The sequence below is a fragment of the Apostichopus japonicus genome, chromosome 23, assembly GCF_037975245.1.
Source record: "Apostichopus japonicus isolate 1M-3 chromosome 23, ASM3797524v1, whole genome shotgun sequence".
In the NCBI taxonomy this organism is placed as follows: Eukaryota; Metazoa; Echinodermata; class Holothuroidea; order Aspidochirotida; family Stichopodidae; genus Apostichopus; species Apostichopus japonicus.
The window spans coordinates 14,754,213-14,780,392 of NC_092583.1; the positions used below are offsets into that span (position 1 = coordinate 14,754,213).

At 36.4% G+C, this 26,180-nt stretch overlaps 1 protein-coding gene across 50 annotated transcripts in view; it reads left to right on the plus strand.

The window, feature by feature from the left end:
- LOC139964732 (uncharacterized) overlaps positions 1–26,180 on the plus strand; it is a 390,976-nt gene that overhangs the window by 2,630 nt on the left and 362,166 nt on the right. For 49 of the 50 annotated variants that reach the window (XM_071966600.1, XM_071966625.1, XM_071966626.1 and 46 more), the window contains exons 3-11: positions 13,542–13,604; positions 18,449–18,557; positions 19,024–19,114; positions 20,175–20,273; positions 22,857–22,973; positions 23,110–23,281; positions 24,348–24,571; positions 25,099–25,221; positions 25,861–26,052. In XM_071966600.1, coding sequence (XP_071822701.1) covers positions 13,542–13,604; positions 18,449–18,557; positions 19,024–19,114; positions 20,175–20,273; positions 22,857–22,973; positions 23,110–23,281; positions 24,348–24,571; positions 25,099–25,221; positions 25,861–26,052 — 1,190 coding nt within the window. Of the gene's footprint in view, positions 1–4,098; positions 4,800–13,541; positions 13,605–18,448; positions 18,558–19,023; positions 19,115–20,174; positions 20,274–22,856; positions 22,974–23,109; positions 23,282–24,347; positions 24,572–25,098; positions 25,222–25,860; positions 26,053–26,180 lie in introns of those variants that run through there. The other variant, XM_071966606.1, reaches the window with a different exon arrangement.

Here is a 26,180-nt window from a genome sequence, read left to right on the forward strand (position 1 = left end):
TGTTTATGTTATATGAAAGAGGACAATAAAAGAAACACAATGGTGAAAAACCTGTTCAAATATCTTTTTTGGTTAAAGAGATATTGAAGTGTAAAGTTTTATCAGATTGTGTAGAAATTGCTGAAATCTGACTAGCTGTGATGTCACATCCTCACATTTCCTGTTAAAAAATGTAAATAATTTTTAAAGAAATATATTCACAAATGTTAAGGAAGTGAGGATGTGAGGTCACACCCTCACAGTAAGTCTTTCTACACCAGTCGTTTTCAAAGAAATTTTGATATCTTCAAAGTGTCATATCTCCTTAACAGAGCATTCTATCATGGTAGTTTCTTCACTGTTCTTTTTGTCTTTTTGTGCTCTTTCATACAAAATAGACATGTCAAACACCTGAACCAATCCTTTAAATTTGGATTGAGGGTTCAGCTTGAAAGCATTATAGGAATATATGCAACAAACTAATGCAGTGTAAGATATATTAGGGGTGGGGATATACTTTGTAAATCTATCCTTAATATGAAGATGGATAGAGAAATATCTATTATTGTATTTTCATAAATCTGTCATAATAAGCTATAATTTATGTATTAGTAACTGATATCATCACACACATGTTCTTATAAAAATATACCCATAGCAAGCCGTACATTGTATGTAACCATGGTAATAACTGAACCAAAACAAATTTGGGAATACTGAGGTCACCTAAGCTATTTTGATATTTTCCATAATGCAGTGAGTACCAATACCCTACAGCTGAAACAGTGATCAACCTATGAGTTCTCTCCACAGGAGGCCATGTCTTCCCATAGTGATAAAAAATATACCTCCCTACACATCTACAGTATGCTGATATATAGTCATTTAGAAAATTCTGTTTGAAGGGTCACACTTCTGGTAGACTAGGTTGTGCAGTTAATGTATTTACTGTAGTTTGGTAAAGGCCGCTCCCTAGTTTAGGCAGTTGACAGAGGTAGAATGTGTGGATGGCTGGTAAAAAAAAACAGATCTGAAAAAGTAAGGGAAAGGGAGAAGAAATCAAGAAACAATGGAATTTGTGTTATTATAAAAATTTGTTTATATTCTGCACTGATGATGGTAAAAGTATAAAAATATGTCAATAGGGTAAGTTAGAAAATATCATGCATAGTATCCCTGAATGTCTACATAGTCAGCTTGTGTTTCTGACAGGTTCTTAGTAATGTTAGGTAAGACAAAAGTTGATTGTTTGACAGACTTTGCCAGGTTTCATTCATGAGTTGTTGACCGAGCTGTTGATTGAGCAGTCATTTTTGTTCATTGATAATGGAAGGTTTGGATTTTATGCTGTGAAATGTAAAGTTGTAGCTTCTTCGAGATGTTATATTACTCTCTCAAACAGAAAGTAGTGGTGCACAGTTTCAGGGTTATGTTTGCACATAGGATCAGAGGTCACAACATATCAGATCAGCATCTTCACTGCTCACTGCATTCCTAATCTAGAACTTTGTTTCCTCCACATGCCATTACAGCCCTTGATTGTTGTTTGTTTTGTAATCTCAATGGAATTGATTTAACCAGATAAAGAGTCCGTTTTGAAGTGTACCGTTCCCTATCATGGAGTGTTGGATGATATCCTAACCATACTCTCATAAGGAATTCATCTCGATTCTATTTCTAAAATGCTATACAGTAGATTCAATTGTAATTTCTTTTCATTTTTAGCTCATACCAGCATGCTGGTGTGAGCTGTTGTTACAGTGCGGCGTCTATCACTCTATCATTCTATCACTCTATCACTCTATCCGTCAACAATTGGTAAAACCGCTCCCACTCGCACAGTGTTTGATGGAATTTCATGAAACTTGGACACAAGGACCATTAGGTATAGGTCCATCAGAGATGATCCAAAATTTGGGGTCAAAGGTCACCTGTGGGCCGTAATGGGCCATTTTGTGGAAATACGCAAAATGCTTCTTCTCCTACAGATTCCATGGTACAATGTTGAGGGTTTGTCACGATAGTACTATGGTAGTTTTACCTTCAGGGTGTTCATGAATTTGAGATCAAAGATCAACTAGGGGTCTTTTGTGGCCCGGGCCGCGGCCCTATATTTTCAAATTACTCCTGTTCGTACAGTGTATGGCCAATTATAATGAAACATGGTCACAATGTTTCTCGGGATGAGAGTTACAAGGGGTGTTCGGAAAATTGAGGTCAAAGGTCATTTAGGGGGTCATCGGGGGTCATTCTTTGTAATATTTTCAAATATCTCAATCTCCTCAAGATTTTGATGGATCATATTCAAAGTTGAACTGATGATTGTTGGATTGTGTATGAATAAGGTGATGCCTAAAAATTTTTGGTCAAAAGTTAATTAATTACAATTAATCCCCATTGTTCAAAAAAATCTGAGCCTTCACTTTTTGCCAAAGCTCCTTTAATTTGTCTCCCAGTGTCTGCAGTGTTTGTTTACATTTGTGGTTAAGCTCTGCAGAGGCTGTTAGTGGAATTAAAGCAGGACTGGGAGTTGTTATTAACTGTTGAACTGTAAGCATGAGAGCCCTATAGCCAATCAGCACTTGCCGATTCTTAGAAGTCTTTGAGCCTGAGGTATGTAGGCAGCTTGTGAAGTTATGCCTTGTAGGGAGTGCTTGTTATGTCTGCTAAGGTAGAGGGGAGAAAGTTTAATAGGGTAGGTCAGTGGTATTGTTTGAGAGAGTGGGTAAAATAGGATTTAAAGGGGAAAATAGGAATTATAGCCAGTGGTGTGGCCAGGTTTCTGCTAATGGAGGGGGGGGGGGGTATCCCTCACGGGCCCAAAATTGGTTTTGTGGGCCCTACATTTTTAAGCTCGAAAAGGTATGAGCTTCTGCACCATTGGTGCTCTAGTTCTCTTATTTGTTCAGCGCATTGAGATGTCTAAAATATTTATGCGCTATATTAGAACTGTATTTATTATTATTTTGTAGGTTCAATTTGTTCACAAATTAGTTTCACACTAACCATACCTTAATTCTCTCCGCACCAGTAGTCGCATAAAGGCTATAACCCTGTCTGCCCAATCCGCCCTGTTCTGTGCAGCTGCTTTGGTTACCTCCCAGTTCCTCCATCCTGCGATTCCTGCCCTACCTCTTTCCTTCTCTACCGTCCTTCTCCACACTACTACACTAAAGTGTGTCATAAAACTAATGGCTGTTGCAACTAAACCAGAATGCAAAATGGCATGCATTGAGGTTTCGATGACTTCAGTGCACTAGACTTCTGGTTGTTAGTACCAGAACTAGCTGTTACAATAGAAATGGCCCGAACCACCATTTTGATACAATAACACTATGGCATGTTTAACACAGGTCAGTATACTATACGTGGCTATACACACCTCCACCAAAAACGTCTTTTAATGGCTGTTGCAACTTAAAAAATACATGTAAATATTAAAAAAGAAAAGAAAAAAAAAGAAAAAAGGAAGCAAATATAACAGAAATATCTAGTTAATGTTATATAATGTACTAAAATAACATTCAGTTTATTTTGAAAAGTTCATTGGTCAATTTTAAATACTGAAATGTTACAGATAAGTGTAAAGGATGCAAAATAATTTCATAAGTTGCTAACAATAACAGAAAGACATATAACATAGCTTGTGAGAATGACATGTACTTTAAAAAAAAAAATTTTTAATTTATAAATAAGGATTGATATACTTTGCAATGCCTTTAGCAATGTCTGTTGGTTACTTCAGTAGCATTATTAACAGCTTATGATTACTAGTTGATGAAACCTTATTGATTAAATTTACAGAAAATTAAGTGATCAGATTCAACAAAATTATGTAAGAGTTTTGTTTGTTGAATTTTGTCTAAATTTGAACATTTCATTAAATTGTTTTAATTTTTGAAAATAAAATAAATTAAAACTTTATTACATCCATCATATGGGCTACAGTGCTAAATAGTGGAAAAGAATGATTTGTCCAGCAAATGCTGATATGTCCAGTAGCTTAAATTCCAGGTTAGCTCCTAAGTAGCAATACAATGTGCTTGCATCCTTAATAATGAGTTCTGGCTCTATCGTTTGAGATGATTGGTAACCATAATGGTATATTGGCTTAATGCTACTTGTTTAGCAAATTGACACTGCAGCTTCATCTGGGCAAATTTCAAAATATTATAATCTGTACTGAACTGTAATATGATAGTGCTGTTTGTATTGTCTGGAAAGACTTGCACAGCTGAACGTTCTTGTAAGATTTAGTTTGCCAATTAACCCCCTGCGATGAATCAAACCAAGCAGTTCATAGCGAACAGCGACACTGGAAAATTTGTCTTCCACAGGATTTTTGAAAAACTACAGTATAATGAAATATGCAGAATATGAATGGATAATATGTGCAGTTTAGTGTACATGTAATAGTTGTATGTATATGTATCATATTGTAATCTTGTCAGTTGTTCAGTCACCCAGTGGACTGGAGCATAGATTTTGAATGTACATGTATACAAACCTAACAAAATATGATCACCTTGGTATGCGATTTGACATTTGACAAGTATTATCATTGATCATCTCTATCTGTGATGTCATCTCTCTAAGTTAAGATGAGGACTCTTGACTTTCATATATGAGCAATGAATGTTGGGATAGAGGCAACTCCAGCTACTTACTGTACCGTACGTAGGATATATACATGTGTCATACTGTGCTTCACATTGCTATGTTGCAGGATCTAGTGTAATGGTGGTGGTGGCTGTCAAAGATATTGTAACAATTTAACTGCTTTCTAGCAAAGGAAGAGAGCTTTTGAAGAATTGTTAACAGTAAGTCATAAATTTAATGCATGAAACTGTTATTATTAATTCGATTTTGTGCTCATAAAGGCAACAGTGCTGTGTTCCATATCGTTATTGAATGTAGTTTTAACTCTTCTGTATTATCTAAGTAATTTCTGAAATTTCTACACAGCTGCTCTGCTATGTAGTAGTTTGCGTATGTACTGCATCCAACAGCTGTGACTTCTGTGTACTGTTTTCAACTGTATACATAGTTGACTTTAAATACTGTGTTAAATACTCTAACACTATTACTGACTGCTTATTGTGCACAGTGTATGAAGTTTAAATTTAGCTAATTAATAATTGGTCGACGATGGAAGCATTTTTAACTTAAAATATTATGGTTTGGCACACTTTTATCAAGGAAGATCGTATTCTACAATCTTTGGGACAGGGATGGTGGGGGGGAAGAGGGGGGTTCTCTCTTTACTTAAAGTGGTGATTTTGTTGGAGGTGGAATACATGTTGTTTTTTGTTGTTGTTGTTGTTGAACAAACCGGGATTCGAACTTATGACCTCTGGATCCCCAGCCCGACGATCTACCAACTGAGATTCCGAGCCCTTTGTATTCTACAATCTGAGCAACTTGATTTTACAGACATTAGGCCTATAATAGTGTGATATAATATTTGCGACTTGAATGGGCACTTAGCATAAAAGTATAACACAGTATTTGGGGTAGTTATAATAGTAGTGGTAGTGGTAGTCGTAAACAAATAATCATGTTAATGTCAGTAGCTGATTCTTCAGTTTAGAGGGTGCAGATTATATGTCTGATTTGGTGTACTAGGGTTATAATGGGAAAAAATATTAAGTACTTATTTTCTGGTTGTCCATGAGACAACCAGGTCTTACTTTTTGGTTCCTTGCTTTAGCAAAAGGAACCTATGTAGTCAGGTTGGCGTGTGTGTGTGTGTGTGTGTGTGTGTGTGTGTGTGTGTCTGTGTGTGCATCTGTGACACTTGCTTGGGTACGCTCTATCTCAATAAGGGAAAGTTGGATTGAGGCCAAACTTGGACTATAGATCCGCCATATGGAGAAGGTGTGCCCTATTGTTTTTGGTGCCCACAAAGGTCACCGAAGGTCAGTTATGGTCCAAAAACCGAAAATATTAAAACTGCAATAACTCCCAGTGCCAATGTGTGACAAGATTGATATTTTGGGACAAGTTGTGAACTGGTCAGGGGAGCATTTTCAAACTTAACGGTCATGTGATCCGAGGTCACCAAAGGTCAATTAATGATAAAAAACTAGTATTTTTGCGATAACTTGAGAACGAAATGTCCGTTAGGGTTGGGAGTTGCTTCAATGTTATCCAATTGTCGACCCGCATCTGGGTGACCCTTGACCTCAATTTGACCTCTGGTGACCTTTACGTGTTTTTGGGGATTTTTACAGTTTTGATGCTATTTTCAGATGTCAAAGGTACCTTCTGATTAGGGCTGTGAGTTTTCGTTTAAAGACCTAAACGTTTAAACGGCCGATTTTTCGTTCGTTTACACGTTTAAACGTTCGCGAATATCGCGAGAAAACGCCGAGTATAAAGGCGTGGGGTCCGGGGACCGACCTAGGGCCCTGGTGGGGCGAAGACCCCGGAAAAGGAAAAGGAATTTTTTGCGTGTCTGGCGATAAAAAAATTCGCCGTTGAGGATGCAAAATACTGACAACTTTTTGAATTTAAATTGTCACGAAGCAGATGAAAATTTTTAAATGACAAGTTAGAGTAGCTGTATTTTGTTATAAAATGAAAAGAGATTTAATCTGTTTTACAATCTTTAAAAAGTTTAACTTACAGAATCTCCGATATTATGAAACAAAAAACGTTCGGCAAAGCCCCGTTTCTCGAATGCCTAACAATGAATAGCGCGCACTAAACGTACATCAGATTACAAGTGCAGTACGGTTTCACCTAACTTAAATACTACGGTAGGATACTGTATATGTGCTCAGAATTTTCCCATATATCTTGCCAAACAACTGCGCGCTCATCCCCTAACACCTGTTTGTTAACATTTTGGCACGTTTCCAAGAAACGTTTCATAGAGTATTCCCCATGATACACGAGGCACAGTTGATACACGCAGCCAAGATATCAAGCTATGGTCATCTTTATGAAAGTAAACCTTGTAATAAAATATGTTTTAGGCCACACGGCATGATTAACCAATGCTTAACATTATTTCCATGTTCTTTTAGAAAACGTAAAGTTCGCAAAATACAATTGGTTGTGTTTTTGTAGTTACGTGAGATCCGTAACAGACGAGGTGGTTAGGCTATTTGCTATACACTTAACTGTGGTAGGATATTATTTTTTCCGTATTTTTGGAAATTCTAGAAAATACTTTCTTCCCCCCCCCCCCCCCGCTTAACACTAGATGTGGTCTTACGGTTTATTCATAAATGGGTGTACTAGAGCCTTGTATATACATGACATTAGTTGCATTTAGCACGATTTGCCAGTTTCGCGTGAATTTTTCGAAAGTGTTTTGCTGGATCTTTCGTAAAATTTGAAAGGTGTACCAACTTACTTTTCGTACACAATTGGTAATTTTTCTACTGATTTTCAGAGTTTTTTTTACAATCTCCAATCGATACATTTCCTTTGATCATGTATTTGAACAACTATTACCAAGTCGAGTATTTGACCCGGTATTGTCTGGTCGGAGAGTTCAAAGTGATGGACAGGGATTGTAATCATTTCGATCGAACATGCATTGACTGGATTATCTGCGCCGCCGCTGTCGGCTCGATATAAAGTACACTTGTGCCGCGAATCAGGAAGTTTTCACAAAAGGATAACAGCGTTCAAGTTTAAGCCATTCATATCGGGGGGGGGGGGGGGGGGACAAAAGTAGGATTACGTTCGCGGTTTATGATTCGACTGATCATAAGTTGTGTTGTTATTTCGTGTAGTAGACAAAATAAACACGGGAATTGATACGCGATTTTTGCCAATAATTTAATTTTCAGTTGATATCATAATTTCGTTTAAACGTTCAAACGTTTCGTTTAAACGATGTTTCGTTCGTTTACACGTTTAAACGTGTAAACGGCACAGCACTACTTCTGATCATAAATGTCAATAAGTTGACCCCGTGTGACCTTTATGTGCGAAGTTATATGGGGTCAAAGTTTTTTGATCGGAGTTAGGATGGTTGTACAGACATTTCGTTTTGTTTTTTGGAATCAGGAGATTAAACTACATGTGAAACCAAGGTCAAAAGGTCAAAGGTCACATTAGAAAAAATGTGCTTATTTTGGGAGGAAACGAGCAAAAAAGGAAATGTTCGGTTTTGATGCTAGATTTGGATATCAAAGGTACCTTCCGATCAAAAATGTCAATTGGTTGACACCCGTGTGACCTTCGTGTGTGAAGTTGTACGAGGTCAAAGTTAATTTTCAGACATATAATGCAACAACTCCCAGTTCCAAGGTGTGACATGGTTGATATTTTTGGACAAGCTGCAAATGGTACAGGGGAATATTTTCAAACTTAACGGTCATGTGATCCGAGGTCACCAAAGCTCAATTAATGTTAAAAAACTAGTATTTTGGGGGCAGAAAATGGGCAAAGAAAAAATGTTTGAATTTGTATAGTTTGATGCTCTAATTTAGGTCTCATCAATCAAAAATGTCAATAAGTTGACCCAAGGTGACCTTTGTATGTTAAGTTATATGAGGTCAAAGTTAATTTTCAGACATTTAGTGTAATAACTCCCAGTGCCAAAGTGTTACACAGTTGATATTTTGAGACAAGTTGCAAATGGTATAGGGGAATATTTTCAAACTTAAGGGTCATGTGATCAGAGGTCACCAAAGGTCAATTAATGATAAAAAACTAGTATTTTTGCGATAACTTGAGAACAAATTGTCCGTTAGGGTTGGGAGTTGCTTCAATGTAATCCAATTGTCGACCCGCATCTGGGTGACCCTTGACCTCAATTTGACCTCTGGTGACCTTTTCGTGTTTTGTGGATTTTTACAGTTTCGATGCTATTTTCAGATGTTAAAGGTACCTTCTGATCATATATGTCAATTGGTTGACCCCCGTGTGACCTTCGTGTGCGAAGTTATATGAGGTCAAAGTTAATTTTCAGACATTTAATGCAATAACTCCCAGTTCCAAGTTGTGACAAGGTTGATATTTTTGGAGTAGTTGCAAATGGTATAGGGGAATATTTTCAAACTTAACGGTCATGTGATACAAGGTCACCAAAGGTCAATTCATGATAAAAAACTAGTATTTTTGCGATAACTTGAGAACAAATTGTCCGTTAGGGTTGGGAGTTGCTTCAATGTAATCCAATTGTCGACCCGCATCTGGATGACCCTTGACCTCAATTTGACCTCTGGTGACCTTTTCGTGTTTTGTGGATTTTTACAGTTTCGATGCTATTTTTAGATGTTAAAGGTACCTTCTGATCATAAATGTTAATGGGTTGACCCGCCGTCTGACCTTCGTGTGCGAAGTTATATGAGGTCAAAGTTAATTTTCAGACATTTAGTGTAATAACTCCCAGTGCCGAGGTGTTACACAGTTGATATTTTGAGGCAAGTTGCAAATGGTATAGGGGAATATTTTCAAACTTAAGGGTCATGTGATCCGAGGTCACCAAAGGTCAATTAATGATAAAAAAACTAGTATTTTTGCGATAACTTGAGAACAAATTGTCCATTAGGGTTGGGAGTTGCTTCAATGTAATCCAATTGTCGACCCGCATCTGGGTGACCCTTGACCTCAATTTGACCTCTGGTGACCTTTTCGTGTTTTGTGGATTTTTACAGTTTCGATGCTATTTTCAGATGTTAAAGGTACCTTCTGATCATAAATGTCAATGGGTTGACCCCCATGTGACCTTCGTGTGCGAAGTTATATGAGGTCAAAGTTAATTTTCAGACATTTAATGCAATAACTCCCAGTTCCAAGGTGTGACAAGGTTTAATTTTTTGGACATCACCAAAGGTCAGCTAATGTTAAAAAAGTAGTATTTTGGGGGGAGAAAATGGGCACATAAAAAATGTTTGAATTTTTACAGTCATGCTCTATTTAGGTCTCACCGATCAAAAATGTCAATTGGTTGACCTTCGGGTGACCTTTGTGTGTGACGTTATAATGTATACAAGTTCAAAGTTAATTTTTTTTAATTTAATGCAATTAAATCTCAATGCCAAGGTGTGACATGGTTGATATTTTGGGACAAGTTGTGAACGGGATGGTGGAACATTTTGAAACTTAAAGGTCATGTCATCTGAGGTCACCAATATTATCATATCTGTTGACACGCTTGTAGGTCTCTTATATTTCTTACATTTTCGACACCATATTTAGATCTCAAAAGTGCCTTTGATAAAAAATCCGATCACATTTTGTGATCACAAAAGTGTTGGCTATAGTGTTGGTTACTTTATGGGAACATGTAGGACCACAATTACTTGGACTATTTGAGCCCAATCTTGCTTGATAATATTATGTGTATTGTCATATACCCCAAGCAAGGAACCACAGTGCCCTTGGGCTCTTGTTGGTTTTCCCAAACAGCAAATTTGTTCCATGTACGAAAAATTTCAGCAAAATAACAAAGAATGACAAATATGTACACTGTAGGAGAGATGTGTAGGTTTGGTGAATCGAACACCAATATGAGCATTGTAGGAGAGATGTGTAGGTTTTGTGAATAGAATACTAATATGTGCACTGTAGGAGAGATGTGTAGGTTTTGTGAATAGAATACCAATATGTACACTGTAGGAGAGATGTGTAGGTCTGGTGAATAGAACACCAATATGTATATTGTAGGAGAGATGTGTAGGTTTGGTGAATCAAACACCAATATGTGCATTGTAGGAGAGATGTGTAGGTTTTGTGAATAAAATACCAATATGTACACTGTAGGAGAGATGTGTAGGTTTGGTGAATAGAACACCAATATGTACATTGTAGGAGAGATGTGTAGGTTTGGTGAATCGAACACCAATATGTACAGTACATTGTAGGAGAGATGTGTAGGTTTGGTGAATCGAACACTGGTGGGAGAGATGCTTAGGTTTGGTGAATCGAACACCAATATATGAGCATTGTAGGGGAGATGTGTAGGTTTGGTGAATAGAACACCAGCTTTGGGTCATTTTGGGCCTTTGGGTGGATCATAAGCCTATCAACGGATCGTTTTCTTTTAGTATCTCCAAAGCGATGGAGGGCAGCATCAATTTATCATTTTTTCCTACAGTATGTGGGTGTATTTAGTTATGATACCATTTGATGTCAACAAATAGTCACCCCCTTCCCTCCTGGACGACCTTGAAAGCTGATTTTGGTCACCTGAACTGATTTTTTGTTGTCTAGAAGGATCAGACAACTGCTACACCATCATCTGTGTTTCTCCTCAAGTCTTGCAAAAAGAGTCCTTTTTTATTTGGGTAAATAGTAATATTTAGTCACATTTCAGTAATCAGTGTTTTAAATATGAACAACTCTACAGTTTTCCTTTAATTAGGAATAGTGTCAAGTTTATTATATCATTTGCATTTGAATGCTAACATCACATTCCCTACCACTGTATAATTACACTGAACTTTTTATAGCTCAATCTGTTTGCTCCTACTGTATGGACGATATTGACATCTAGGCTAAACAGTGATGAAGAAATATTTTCATCTGTGAGCACTTTTTCTAACCAGAGAGAATACAATCTGCAGGTTTCATTGCAGTTCCTGGCTGAATCTATATGACCTATGACCTGCAAGATAATTTACAATACCTGCATACTGGTGTCATATACTGGCCCTACTGTTTTGTCTTGTAATGTGTACTGTATACTGTATACTAATTGTTCTCAAGGGAATTCTCAAGCTAGGTTCAAGTTCTTTACCCTGGAGCCTATTTATTTCTCTCAGTATGAAGCACAAAACAAAGACATTTCAATCATTTCCATTCTGGAATTTACTAATTGTGAACTGGTGGTTTACAAGAATATTCCCATGATAGCAATAATATAAGCTGCTGTGATATATTCTTTGTAACACAGTACAATGCAATCAATTTAGTGTGTGCCAGTACAACAGTTAGTGTACAGGTTTATGCTACCACCTTGTCTGTCTTAAAGCAGTGAAATGCTGTCAGCTATGGAATGCCAGAAGGGACACAAGACATGATGATGTTTCGAAAGAATGTCCAAAGTGTAAAATGATATGTTGCTGATGTAATATAATATGTACATGTGTTATACCAGGCCTGGAACTTCAAGTTGTTTACTGGCTAAATACCAGTGGATTTTGCCATTTGCAAGTAGACAAAAAAGGGACACTGACAATTTTCTGTCAGTAGACATGAAGAACTACAATCATCAGTCAAATCAACAATGATCAGTTCTCCTTTTGTATTATGTAGTAACTGATATGAAAAAGTATCCAAGGATTACAGAATTTTAATATGGGATGAAATCATGAATCACACCTGTTTAAACAGATCTGTATCTAGGCCTTTTGTTCAAGAGCTGAAAAAAAGGAAAAACAAAGGGAAAAAAAAGAAGAAATACAGGAAGCTGTCTTTGTTTGATCATTTATATCGGCCATTTTGCCGGAATTTCCAAGCTGCTATTTTTGAAAAGTTTCATTAACTTCCAAAACAAACATTACAATAGTCCACTGAACCCACCAGTGACCTTTTATGATCGGATGATAAACATTAGAATCCATGTCGATTCTTACAAAGAATATTCACTGATCTGTGGCTACACATCGGTGAGCATGAAATTCAAACAGGTTCAAAGTCAATGAATACTGTACAGCTCAGAGCATTTGTGTTTAGTTTCATTTCTGATGGTGCTCTAGATTCCAGTTGGGTGAATCACAGTCGAATCAATTAAAGTCAATATGTACATTTTAGTAATATTGTGTTTAACTGTAAACACAGAACACTCCCACTATGGTGGTAAATTTAGTAGTCAGTTAAGTTTAAATGTTAAGCTTGCAATGAGATTAATAAAAATGGAAAGATGGAACTGGGGTTCATTAAAATTCATAAAAAAATCTAATTAAGAAGTTCAGGTACCTTGGATTGGATAGATCAATGACTATGAAAAACATGTCCAGAGAATATTTTCCTGCTAAATATGATTACAAAATGGTACCTTACTATTCAGGTCTAGTTGGTCTAGATATGCTGCTACAATTCAGATTGTGTAGATTACTGACATTTTCTATGATTTTTGAAAATGAGAACAATAATGCTCTGACCTGCCACTATTGTACTCCTATATGCTTATTTCATACCATTTAAATGTTCTTCAGGAAAAGCTGACTTAATCAGTGTATGTAATATAACAGCACATTTGTATCATGATGCCATTTAATCTGTTAATATTGCCTGCAGACAACTGGATTTGAAGTTGCATAATTAGAAACAAAGTATGCAATTAATTATATCATTACAACTCATTACTCGGCCACCAATAACATTTGCTTAACCGCTTCACAATCTTAACATGTCATAAGTGCATGCAGTGTGGCTGCAACGAAGAAATTGTTTGCCCTCTGTGAAAACATTTGTGACAGCTTTATCATGAAGAAAAGGTAGGTCCATGCAGCAGCTACACTTAGAGCCTTCACAGAGTTCTCTATCACAGGACAGTTAGCGCTACAGTATAGATACAAGGTTACATTTTCTGTCAAGGTTTAAAATGTCTTAATTTATACCGGGATGTTTTTCCTCATTTTCATCTCTGACAGCTCCGATCATGCAGGCCTCTGAAATCAAAGAACTTCTACTGCAGAGGGTGGCATACCTTTCTGGTGAGTACAGACCCATTACATGCTGTTCAGTCTAGCGAGACACATTACTTCCCACAGCAATCTGATCTTGTGTTGTTATCGGCCTTCCTTACAATTATTTGCATTCACATTTTATCACTCAAAACAGCAAATACTACACAGTATTCCTGTATTGCAAATCATAAACATGATAAGTGCAGTGTAATCATACAAAGTGAGCACTGGAGTGGTACTGTTTGGGTTTGAAAAGGGTTTTCACAAAGTACCTGTACCTAAAGGCAAAGTGGGTCTAAAGGCCTTCTACTCGGTCAATGACAGTCTTTTGTATTCTTCCAGTGAAGTGGAGCAAATACCTTATTCATATATTTCATTTGCTGACTAAATAGCTGGGGGTGTAAAACTTGAATAGGGTTTAATCTGTGCGGAGGAAATTCTTGTTAGTTTTTGTTAAACATTCATAGCATATTGTATGAAATAGATAAATAAATAAGCAAAATGCAAAGTTTTTCTAGAGACTACTCTTAATGAGAAATATTTCTTTGCAAAAATTAACATGTTCAAGTTATTTGTAGCTGTGTACAGTATGTAAATTTGGTGACATTCAGTCTTACTTGACTAATCGGTATTGCAGAATGATGGCTGATGGTCAAGGGTTTTTCTTTAGTCTCCAATATTCACATGCAGTAAAAGCCCAGAGTGAGACCTAGAGTATTGTACATTCAAGTAGAATGAGACCCAGCCTTCGTCATCGACCAATGTGATAAGGGAGCCAGCCGGTGATGATCAATTTCCCTATACAGTGAAAAGTCTCACACTATTGTGAAGATAATATGATTCTAATGGCAAAATGGACCTTGACAAAACTATATATATTACAACATCTACCCTCTTGTGGTTGAATTTTCAATGTTTAGCATTATAATTAGTAATAATATCTCCATAGCAACATATTCATTTCAATAGTTAGATTACTACAAACTACCTAAATACATTATGTACTGTACAGGTTCACTTGATATTCAATAGGCACATTACATTTTAGGATTTGTTTACAAACTGCCCCCAAAACAGAGAAAAGTTTCAAACATATTTCACAAGAAGCTTAAACCTAACAGGTAATACAAGGTTTACACTGAAACCTTTTTGTATCTGTCTCCAGTTAAAATGCAAAAATTAAACAAATGTAAAAATCTGAACAAAACTATTAAATTAGAATCACTGTTTTTACAATGTTGCAAAGTTTGCAAATTAATATTTATACTATTTAAATTTAATTAGTGAAGGCTTTTGTGTAACTAGTAACATGCTGTCGAGTATTCAATGCAACACTGGAGAATAATATTGCGATGTTCTTTTCATTTTTTGTAAAGAACAGTAAATATTCAGGTTTGGGGAGCAATTTGGAGGCAAATTGCCAACATTTTAGGCAACCCATGAAAGAAAGGCTTTTTTAACCCATGATCAGTGGGTGGTATTATCAACGGACCCATCAAACCAGTCAAACCTGTGTAGGATATTAAGTGAAATCATAAATAGGTGGATGGAGGTCCACAAGGAATTATCCAATTTGATAAAATCAATTGAAAATGGTATTGATTGCCATTATATATCAAATTGATCAAGATCAATTTATGATAAGCAATACATGTCTTTGATACAGTTCATTGCTGGTTTTACGATGTCACAAACTTTTTGGCAGAGTCTAATAAGAAACTACAAAAAGTACACATTGCTCTCCAGGTTCTATAGATCAACAGAATTAATAATTTTTTTTTTAAAGAATAGAATTAACTGGAAAACATATTTGTCTGTTTGTCTAGCATGGATGATGATGATGGTTTGTGGTGATTATACTTTATCCCAGGGGATTCAGAGAGTATCTAACTTTTGAGGCAACTGACTCAAGGAGCCATGGACCTCTACACTTTCATATGTACTTTGTATGTATTTGTTGCAAAGCATTTCTTGCACTGTTGGTGTCTATATACACACTCAGTCAAAGTCATCAATGCTAAATTTCTTCAATAACAAAGTGTAAAATAGCTGTATAAGCTTGTCAATTTCCCCTCTCCTCCCCTTAAATTGCTAGTCCTGTGAATGGTGTGAGTGCCACACCCATTTTCAAACTGATATCAATGAATAATTGTTCCCTTACAAAATTTATTAGGTTACCTGTGTACAAAAAACTGCTAATCTTCTATGCACTTGTATAGCAATTTTCCCATTTGTATAGCACTTTGCTTAATTTGCTATGCAATACCGGATAAATGCTAATTACATGCTGTACCCCCCCCGCAAAACCCCCCTTCTATTCCCAATTTCCCACCAATGGTATATAAGCCACACCTTTAAACAACTATGTCAAGGTTGGGGGATGCAGTGCACTACTTATATAATAGAATTGAGCGGGGGAGTATACGGTTAAAAATTTCGACGATGAAACAACAACCAGCCAATTTTTTTTTTAAAGCTTTGGATAAAGAACTTTGATACCTTTGCGGTGGGATACTGATGTATTAACAGTGATGTGTAAACAATAATAATACTATAACAAGTACATTACCTTATCAGACATGAGCAAAGTACAGAATGGATTTACAACCTTTGAATCTATCTTTATATAGACCGATTAAATTCCATTGGCATGTACCAGGCAAAGAATGTAGCACTCACTCATTTGGTGTGGGTTTCATATACAACATAACAGACATCCAAGCAACTGTGTTATCAAATTCACAGATAGGAGCTGGCTACTGCACTTAACTATGTGTGTGTCTGTGGATGGTAGGTGATGTATGCTCAGATAATCTTGGTTTTTCAATATATCTTGAAAGGCGAAGAAAAACCAAACAACCTATAGTTTCTTTGATAGAAATTTGATGAGGGACAACTTCCCACTCCCAAAATATTACTCCCAAATATCTACCCCTCCCCCCCCCCAAAAAAAACTCTTGTTTAGGTTGGGAGATAAAAGATATCTTGTTTCACAAGTTGTGTCAGGAGCTGCCATATTTGCCAGTCTGTGGTGATGGAAACATCCTTTGGGAAATTATGTGTAAAAGAAACTATGGAACCTGGAGGTGTCAATTTCACTTTAAATGTCTTTAAAGGATTTTATGGGGATAAACGTTGTGAAACTTATATTGAAGAAAAAATTATCCACACTGCTAGTTGAAAACCCCATCTAAACGTCTTTCCCCTAACTCGAGATAATGTTGATTGGATGTACTGGGACTCAAGTTAAGAACAGAATTTTCAGCATTGATGGACCACCATTTGGTTAAAATGAAAACTCAGAAGTTGTTGATAAAGGTGAATACTCATAAAACGTCACTCTAGTGATGTATGCTGTTAGTTTACATCATGATGTCGGGCTCTAGTTTACTTGCTCATAATATTCCATTCGTAATTGATAATGTATGATTAAACTTACATAAAAATTTCTTAAAATTAACAGCAAAAACGAAACCTGACCCACACAAATGTTTGATTTTAAAGATTAAACACTTTTTTCAATGTAGCCATATTTTATGTTCCTTCAAAATAGGTTTGTAGCTCCTTGTTTCTATGAGTGTACTCTTTACTATACAGCTCGTCAAAAACCTTTTTTTTTTTTTTTTTTTTTTATATTTAGCTGGTACTGTACTGCATACCTTTAATGAAGTACTTTGTTAATTCCACCCAGGTGCTTCAATGTAATCACCAAAAATGTCAAATATTTGAAGAACTTTAGAAGGTTACTGGGAAGTAGTCTTTGAAAAACCTCATGAGGTTGATTACTGTGTATGGAGGAGATTGTGAAAAGCTTTGCTCTTTACAGAGGGCTTTTATTGTTGTTACTGATTAAAAATAATGACAAATATATTCAGAATAGGCCATTGATAAGGTATTTAAAGCAGTAAGTTTAGTTTTATGATTGCATGGAACACAAGTTTAAAGTAGTATACAATTATCCAATTTGTTTGTCTTGTTGATGTCCTATGTATGAACATGGCTACCCATTACCACAAGGATACAGAATAGCAGTTTCTGCAACAAGCACCTCTTGTGAATTTTGGAGTATTGGACAATGGACAGATAAATATGTCTAAACAGATTTTCCTTCATAAATTGTATTTTAGTATTCTCTGTATGAGTACCATAGCATTGATTCTGAAGATTGAAAATAAAATAAAATGACAATGTAGTGTGCTTAGTTGATGATAGTGTGTATACCCAAATTTTATTAAAATAAAGACAGAAATGCCCAAAATATTGAAAATTAATAAAGATTTTGCTAATTTGTGACTTACACCAATATTAAAATGTCTGGATAATTAACAGAGTAATTACTCAGCTGGTTTCTTTAATGTTGTCAGAAATGAGAGGAACTGGCAGCAATTCAGTCACTTCCATCATAGAACATACACTGAGCTGCATAACACTAAGTTACATGTGGTAAGTGCCTTAAAGGCATTGAAGACTTGCCCCAAACCGCGTGCCGCGCTCTGGAAAAGTTAACTTTCTGTTGCTTGCAAGTGATGTTTTGTTTGTGTCGCTACAAAATGCAGACAGTAATGAAACGTGATACCTTATTTTCTTTTATCTAGACCTGAGATGTCCACGCTGCTATGTACACTGTGTTGTGGGTATTGACCGTAGCTGTATGTATTGACTGTACACTAGTGTCTAATTACCGACGGTAGCAAGCTGTGTGTGTATTTTCTGGGATCGATGGTGGTGTCTAACACTTCTGTTACACCTCATTCGAAACTAGGTCAGATAACCAGTATGAGACGTTTCTTTGTGCGTGAGTCTTCACTCCCTTGAACATAATTACTGTACTTCCAACTCACTTCCTACTCTTAATTTGCTTACTTCTACAGGTGGTAAAGACAGGAGTGGAGGCCCTCTCATCTTCTTCCCCAAACACACCCATGATGTCTCCATTGAAGCCAATGCTACAGTGCTATCATACCTTGCCACCCTTCCAAGGTAAAATAAGGTCTATCTATTGTAAAGTGCTTTGAGCAGCTTTGCTGATTATGTGCTAGATAAATATTACTTATTATTATTATTATTATCAGTTTCGTCACCTGTCTAGTTTCTTCAATGTCAAGAAATATCTGTCCTAATACTTTGTTGCATTGACTTCGCTACATGTTAGATACTTTTTGGTTTTAAATCCTGAGAAAGTTAACAAGATGTTTTCTTATAAGGGCAAAGTAGGTAGTTTTCTACAAAGTCTAGAGAAAATATTAGTCGGAGAAAGCGCCAGTCAGCATCAAAATCTCACTATACCCATCTCAGGCTGGTTGTTAACTGTGGTGGTCGTCAATGTCGATTGAGAACCTTTGATCTAAAGCAGAGAATGTATTTTAGTTGATAAATCGTGAACAAATTGGAAGACAAGAGATGATACTTAAACAAAATTGTTCTGGTATGTTGCTTTCTCTTTCAGTAAGGAGAGTAAACAACGAGGGTTTGTCATAATCCTTGATATGGAAAATCAGACAGGACAGTCAATAAAGGCACTCTGTCGTACCATACAGGTAAGATCTACCACATCCCCCCCTTAATTCCCCTCCCCTTCATCACCATGATTGTCTTACATAGTGAGATATTCTGAAAGTTCAGTGTAGCTGGCACTGGAGATTTCATTGCAGCTTATTTGGACAAAAAAGGCAATTAACATCCTTATTGTATTGAGTGTAAAAAGTTCTTGTCTCAAAAGTTTTAACTTTCAAGGTGAAATCTATTGCAGTGGTAACCTTGAAAAAATACCTACAGGAAAGTATTACACATTATGCGAATCACCAGAGTATCAACTGGTTTTAACTGTAGGCATGTAGGAATGGAAGTGTTTTCTTAGGAAAGCTTGTAAGACACCGAGGTAACAACTTCAGAACAGTAAGGTGACAGTGTGAAGGATGACCAGAGAAGGACAACGTTATTTGTACAGTATTCATAAAAGAAAGTCACATGTTGTAAATTAAGAGTTATTTAATTCTATGTGGCAGTGCATTTGGAGAAACGACAAATTAGAATGGCCTGGAAATGATTAAATGCAACAGCTGGTTTAAATGATTCCAACTGCGATGTGTGTTTCTGTAGTATTTACTTCACGTTCTCAGCTTACATGTCTACTCACAACTGTAGCACTATCCTGGGTGTGGGTGTAAGTTAAAGGTCAGATCAAGTAATGTAACTGTGAAGCTATCATTACATTTGTACATACTGTACTCGTGTACATATACCTTGCCAACTCACAAGGAATATTTGCTCTTCTCAGTCTTTAGTGAGTGGTTTGCTGACAACATATTGGATCTATGTTTTCAAAGATGGCAGTGCCATTTAAATGATTTACCCCATACATATTTTAGTACAACAGACTAAGTACAACTTGCATCATCAAAGATTGTAAGCAAGTTGTTTGGTAGTTTTACCTTAGTACTTTTTCATTTTGTGCATGTCCAGTGGGAATCATGTACCAGCTTACAAACTTTATTTAGGAGATACAAATATAAAAACCATGTTTGAGAAACCCTAGAAGGGCCCTTTGTTTATCTTTTTGTTTCATATTTCATGACCTTTATAACATACTTTCTGCAGGAAACCTTACCAAACAGAGTGCATCGGGTGATTGTAATTAAAAATGACTTGCTCTGGGAGAGAACGTTAAGAAAAGAGCAGGAACATTATGGATTTGAGGTAAGCGTTAATATTTTGGGAAATTGATACATTATTGAACTTTTTTGGTTCCTTCATAAAGTAGCTCTCGGCAGCTGAGATCTAGTGAGAGATTTCTGACCATCAGTTAAGTTAATGATACATTTATAACCGAGCTTTCTTGAGAATTGTTGAATGCAATCACCAAGGAGAATATATTCTACGTGTTTGCAGGTATTATTTTGTAAGAATTTGTATTTCCCTGATTTTTCAACCCCAAATTTATCATTGAAAGCATTAACTTTGCTAACAAGTCCTGCTGCTGCCAAAAGTCTCTCAAGTCTCTGTATAAAGTTGTCTGGACAACTACTGGCTTATCTTGGCTGTCAACCTTTGAATTTCCTTTAACCCTGAGGTCACTGGTTGGAATCCTACTCTAACCAATAATGAAATCATAAATTCATGTATAACAAACATCTCAGTCAGGTTTCTGTTCCTTCATGATTTACATCAAAAGAAATTTTCCTTTGGAATAGTGTCAAAGGGGAGAAATAAAAGCTGGTAAATGTAGAATCCCTTTTACTTGACAGTGTACAGTACTGTTTATTCCAGTTGTATTTCTTCAACCTGTCTAGTCTAGTTTTCTCAACAATGCTTATTATGGCTGATAGACTCCTTTAGCCAGCTAAGAAGAAGCCATGTAGATTTACTGATCAAAGCTAGTCCTATTGAAATCATATAACAATAGATTGAGTCAGTAGCAACTTGAAGCATTTAAGTCAGATATGATTGTGGATTCCTGTCAGGGCCAAAGTTACCTTGTATTTTTATTCACACCAAAGCTAGTGAGTGCATGAGGTTTAAGGTATTTGTTTATACCTAAAAAGTAGATTTGGTGGTGGTGTGTGTGGGGGGGGGTACATAGTTGATTGCTTGTCTTGCTCCAGCTCATAACTGTAGTTGCATGTAGTCATGTGAGGGGTGAAGGGTCTGGTTGAAGAAGGTGCAGATCAAATCCACCCAGACATTTGGAAAATACATGTGGAACAGTGTCAAAGGGGTGTAATATAAACTGGGAAATGTAGAATCCTTTTTACTTGACAGTGTACAGTACTGTTTACAGTTACTAGTTTCCTCAATGGAAGCTTTTTATGGCTGAAAATACATGAGCACAGAATATATTGTTATGAGGTCATCTGAGTTAAGTGTTTGTGGTTAGCTGTCCTCCCACACAATGTTCTTCTTGCTGCCACAGTATATTCTCTTGTAGGTGTGGGTAGATAAACAACTAAGTAAACTAGTATCAAAAGAGATATATGCTAACCCTTTTCTTGATAAATCAACACCATTGCCCCTGCAAGAGAGGTGCATATCTTTGTCATGGGTGGGTGGGTGAATAGTGTTTGTAAAGTTAAAGGTTATGACTTCTCCGTCCTTTTTGGCATGCCATTGACACATTCCACTAAGCTTGATGTTTTTTCTTATTTAAAATACATAACTGGTGATTAAGACTAATAAAAGTCTTAATCACCAGTCTTACTGAGTCTTACTGCATTGCTTATAATATCTGAATTCATTTTATGTATTATTATTTCGTAAATTGTTTTGTTGTTATATATTTGTTTTACTGTTTATCTTGTAATTATTTTCTTTTTTCCACTATTTTTATTAACTTAATTTAACTTGATTTGTTTGTACTTTTATTTCTACTTATTATTGTTTTATTCTTCATCATGTAAAGCGCATTTGAATATATATATATGTTATAGTATTTGCGCTATATAAGGAACCATAATAATAATAATAATAATAATAATAATAATAATAATAATAATAATAATAATAATAATAATAATAATAATAATAATAATAATAAAAGTTGAAGTGATATGGTGGTCATAACATAAATAGGTACAATGTCTTGATAACATCAGGTTCTCTGTAACATACAGAACCAACTAAATTTAATCCATGGTCGTTGCTGTCCAAGGAAACGGTTGTACAGGGGTTGCCTACTCTAGAAATGAAGTACGCATTGCAAATAAAGGCAAGCTTGCTTTACCGTGTAATTCATCATAAAAGATTTTACCGTACTTTCCTCCACATCGTATCTGGCTGTTACTGAATGGTTAAAACATTTGACGCTTTAATTTGTCAAAATATGGTGGCACCACTGTCAGCTGGTAATGATACAAATAAGGCACCTGAAAAAATTAATTATTTTATTAATTAATTAATTAATTATTTTATTTCACCTTACTTGGATTGAGGAAATCAGGCATGGACTTCAATACTTATCATTGAAACTTTAAAGTTTTCTTGTAGATTGTAGATTCTTGTAGATTGGATTTTAATGGATGCAGTAATTTGCTACTAACGAGCAGCTAATTGGTCGAACTCTCAGTCTAAATGAAGAGTACCCAGTTATGTGTAAATACGAAACCACTTGGTCACAGTACTAAATAAATAAATGAGAGACAAGCTCTTTAAGACAAATTGTTCTTACTGTTGAAGGCTTCCCGTTTTGTGGTTATCCAGACAGTGTAAAAATTCTTTAAAAAAAAATATATATACAAAGTGGGTTTTGACTTGCGACTGATCTCATTTTCCTTTGATCCATGAAAGGTTGTGACGGTAAATGCCCCATCAGCACTGTCCAAGTACATCGACCACAACCAGCTGACACAGGAGTACGGTGGCTCTCTCAGATACAACAATGAAGAATGGGTGGACAACAGAGTGGTGAGTCAGAAATTGAATTAGCACGATTCTTTAAACTCAGTCAAAACTCCATTTCTGATTTTTAAATCGATGAAGATGATAAATAAATGATATGATATTTTTTCTCATCAATTGGCGATATGTATTCTTTTTGAAGGATTTCGAAAAGTTCCTGGCAGAAGCAGCCACTGTTGATCGAAGGTTTAAGCAGACTGACGAAGACATCGCGAGATACCACGAATACCAGGATACTTCAGAAAGTAGACTCAGATACTCACAAAGGATCAAAGAACATGTAGTCAACCAGCCGTCATGGGTGCTGCAGTTAGGTGAGTGTGAAATGACTGCTCTTCAGTACTAACGTTACATTAACATATGTGTGTTCAATGATGTTGGTTGTGTGGGCGAAAGATGTCTATGTGCTCAGAAAACTTTGTTTTTCTGTTTAGAAGATGTTGTCCTTGTGTCCAGAAGATGTTGTCTGTGTTGTAAATAGATTATGCTTATGTGGACAGAACATGTTGTCTGTGTGAACAAAAACTGGTCACTTTGTGTCCAGTAGATGTTGAATGGTCAAATATGTTGGCTGTTTGGAAAAAAATGTCTTTGTGTTCAGAAATTGTTGGGTTCACTTCAGAAGTCAATGTCCAATTGATGTTGTCTGTTCGTACAGGAGATGTTTGTTTAGAAGATGTTCTTTGTATGTTCACAAATGTTTACCATCACCACAATAGTAAATTTGCGGCTTATTAATTTTGCACTTGTACGTGAAAACTTATTCACAAACACTGAGAATTGTGATAAATTTTGTTGTTTACTGCCTTTTGAACAATGTCATCATAAATAATAAGAACATGAAAGATGGTGTGTGAATTTTAAGTCAACAACTGCTTAGTTTGTTTTCAAGTTTTTCAGAATGACTCATTGATTTATCAGTGAAGTAAATATTATGAAAGGTTATTCTCACAAGGTGGGAACCTATCATCTTAAGATGTGATGGAAGTAAGAACTATAGGTTAACAACGTTCATGTCTTTGGGAATATTTTTATCAAGTATCGCAAAGCGAAAGTGCAAAATGCTTTGCAATTTCTACACAAATGTAAATATGAACAGCAGGTTTTGTTTAATATATCACTGTTATGTCTAGCTGCAATATAAGGACTTGGAGTGTTTAGATAAAAAGTTTTATATTTGTCTTTCTGTATAAACAGGCTCGTTGTTTCACATGAATGTTAGAAAAGCCATCAAAGGCGGTAGAAACAATTTGTGGGGTTTGAAAACTTGTGATAGGTGTCAATGAAAGCAATTTGAGATGGCTGGGATGCTTACCCTTTCACGGCTCAATTGTGAATTGTCTTTAATTTGATCTTTTTGTCCTGTTTGTCCTCTTCCAGGTAACGCCCTCCTAAGACGCCTCAGAGAAGATGCAGGATTCAAACGGACAGAGGCTGACAGGGAACCCTCTACTGAAGATCACATGAGGATGCAAAACCAAGTCGAGAGGTTACTCAGGAAGATACAACAACGGCAACAGGAGATGAAGGCCTACCTGGCTCAGAGAGATGTACAACTGGGGTTATCAATGGGCCTAGAGGAACTGGAAGGGGGGATTAAGAGGGTGAGTTAGAGAATGTGAATTCCTTTTAGGTTGCCAGATAGAAATCGTGAGCCTTCTGAGAAGAAATCGTGAGCCTTCTCAGAAGCTGTCAATGTCTTAGAGATGAAGAGGATGCTGAAGAGTATTCTTTATTTATTGATACCTTTCTAAAGATGCCACTGTTAAAATGTTTTTAACTGAATTTGTTTGGCTAAGTTTGAAATTGTTGAGTCTTTAGAGCAGGGATTTTCTGCCAAATCCAGCCCACAAACAATTCTAATCCATCCTGCAAAACAAATCTGCCCTTAATCTTGCACTAATTGGTTTATGCAGACCCATCAGACCATAGGCTTGATCAATCTTCTGGCCTACACTACGCATGTCTCAATCGAGGTACACTGAGGTCATGATTGTCTGGCCCTCTGCTCCAACCAATGTTCATCCCGGCCATTGAAGGAACCGATGCTTTAGAGAATATAGGACGTGTAAGGGATGCATTACATAATCTTGCTTTATTTCTGCTGTTTTTTATGTCCCCTTCTTTATAGGTCGTAGACTGGATTGTTGGTCCTGGGGAGAAGTTGTTGATTTCGCAGAGGAGTATTGGTAGGAACTTCTCATCCGCAGACCAGCTCAGGAGAGAACATGAAAAGTTTGAGCTCAAGTGCACGGTAAGTTTAAAACAAAGTAAAGAAAGGTTACAGGAGTTAACAGAAAGTTAAATTTCTAGAGTCAGACTTGAACTACCTGAAATGATGGTTGTGTGATAACATTTCTTGTACTTTAAAAGAGCAATTTTTCTGGACCCCTGACTCTGGCACAACTCTTACCTGTCTACAGTCTACATAGGCACTTTCCAATCTACACAGTTAGTGACATTTTTTAATCCCAAATGTCTCCCTCCTGGGGTACCATCTACCTCTCCTCCTTCTTAATCTACCATCCAGAAGTCAACTTTGTTATCTTTCATAGACTTAAATATCTCAGAAATTGTGCATATTTATGTTATCAGTTTTGATATGATGCTAAGCATGCCCTGCTCATTTGATTTATCACTGGCTTTAATCATTTAAATTTTTAATAATATAAAAGTTAATAATTTTGACTTATACAAGAAAACTGTAGATGTCTTCAGGATGAAATGGCCTCCTTTCTTTAGCTGGGCAGGGCTTGAATCTGTCACCTTCCAATTGGGCAAGCTTCTATTACTTGTAATGACTACATCTGAGATCACTAGTCTCCATGTCACTGTGGAATAGAATTTCAGGGTTCTTTCATAGTTAAACTGGTGGCTACTTTAATCCATGCAGGACACTTATGGCAACTACGCTGAACTACGTCATACCGCCTACGACTTCATTAAGGAAGGACATCCCAAGGCTGACGACATTGACGTACAGAGAGAGTACATGGACACTGTTTGCAGGAACTTTGCATCTCGACTGGAACGGAGGAGGAACATGGTCATATGCTCTACCAGATTCCATAGATTTGCTGAAGATGTAAGTCTTGTTATCTTAGATAAAGTCGGATTGGGTCCAGATCGATGGATAGGTTCTAAAACTTACATTGAGATATGTACTGAAATGTATTAACAGCGCAGAAGGATAAAGAAGTCATGATTGGGGCC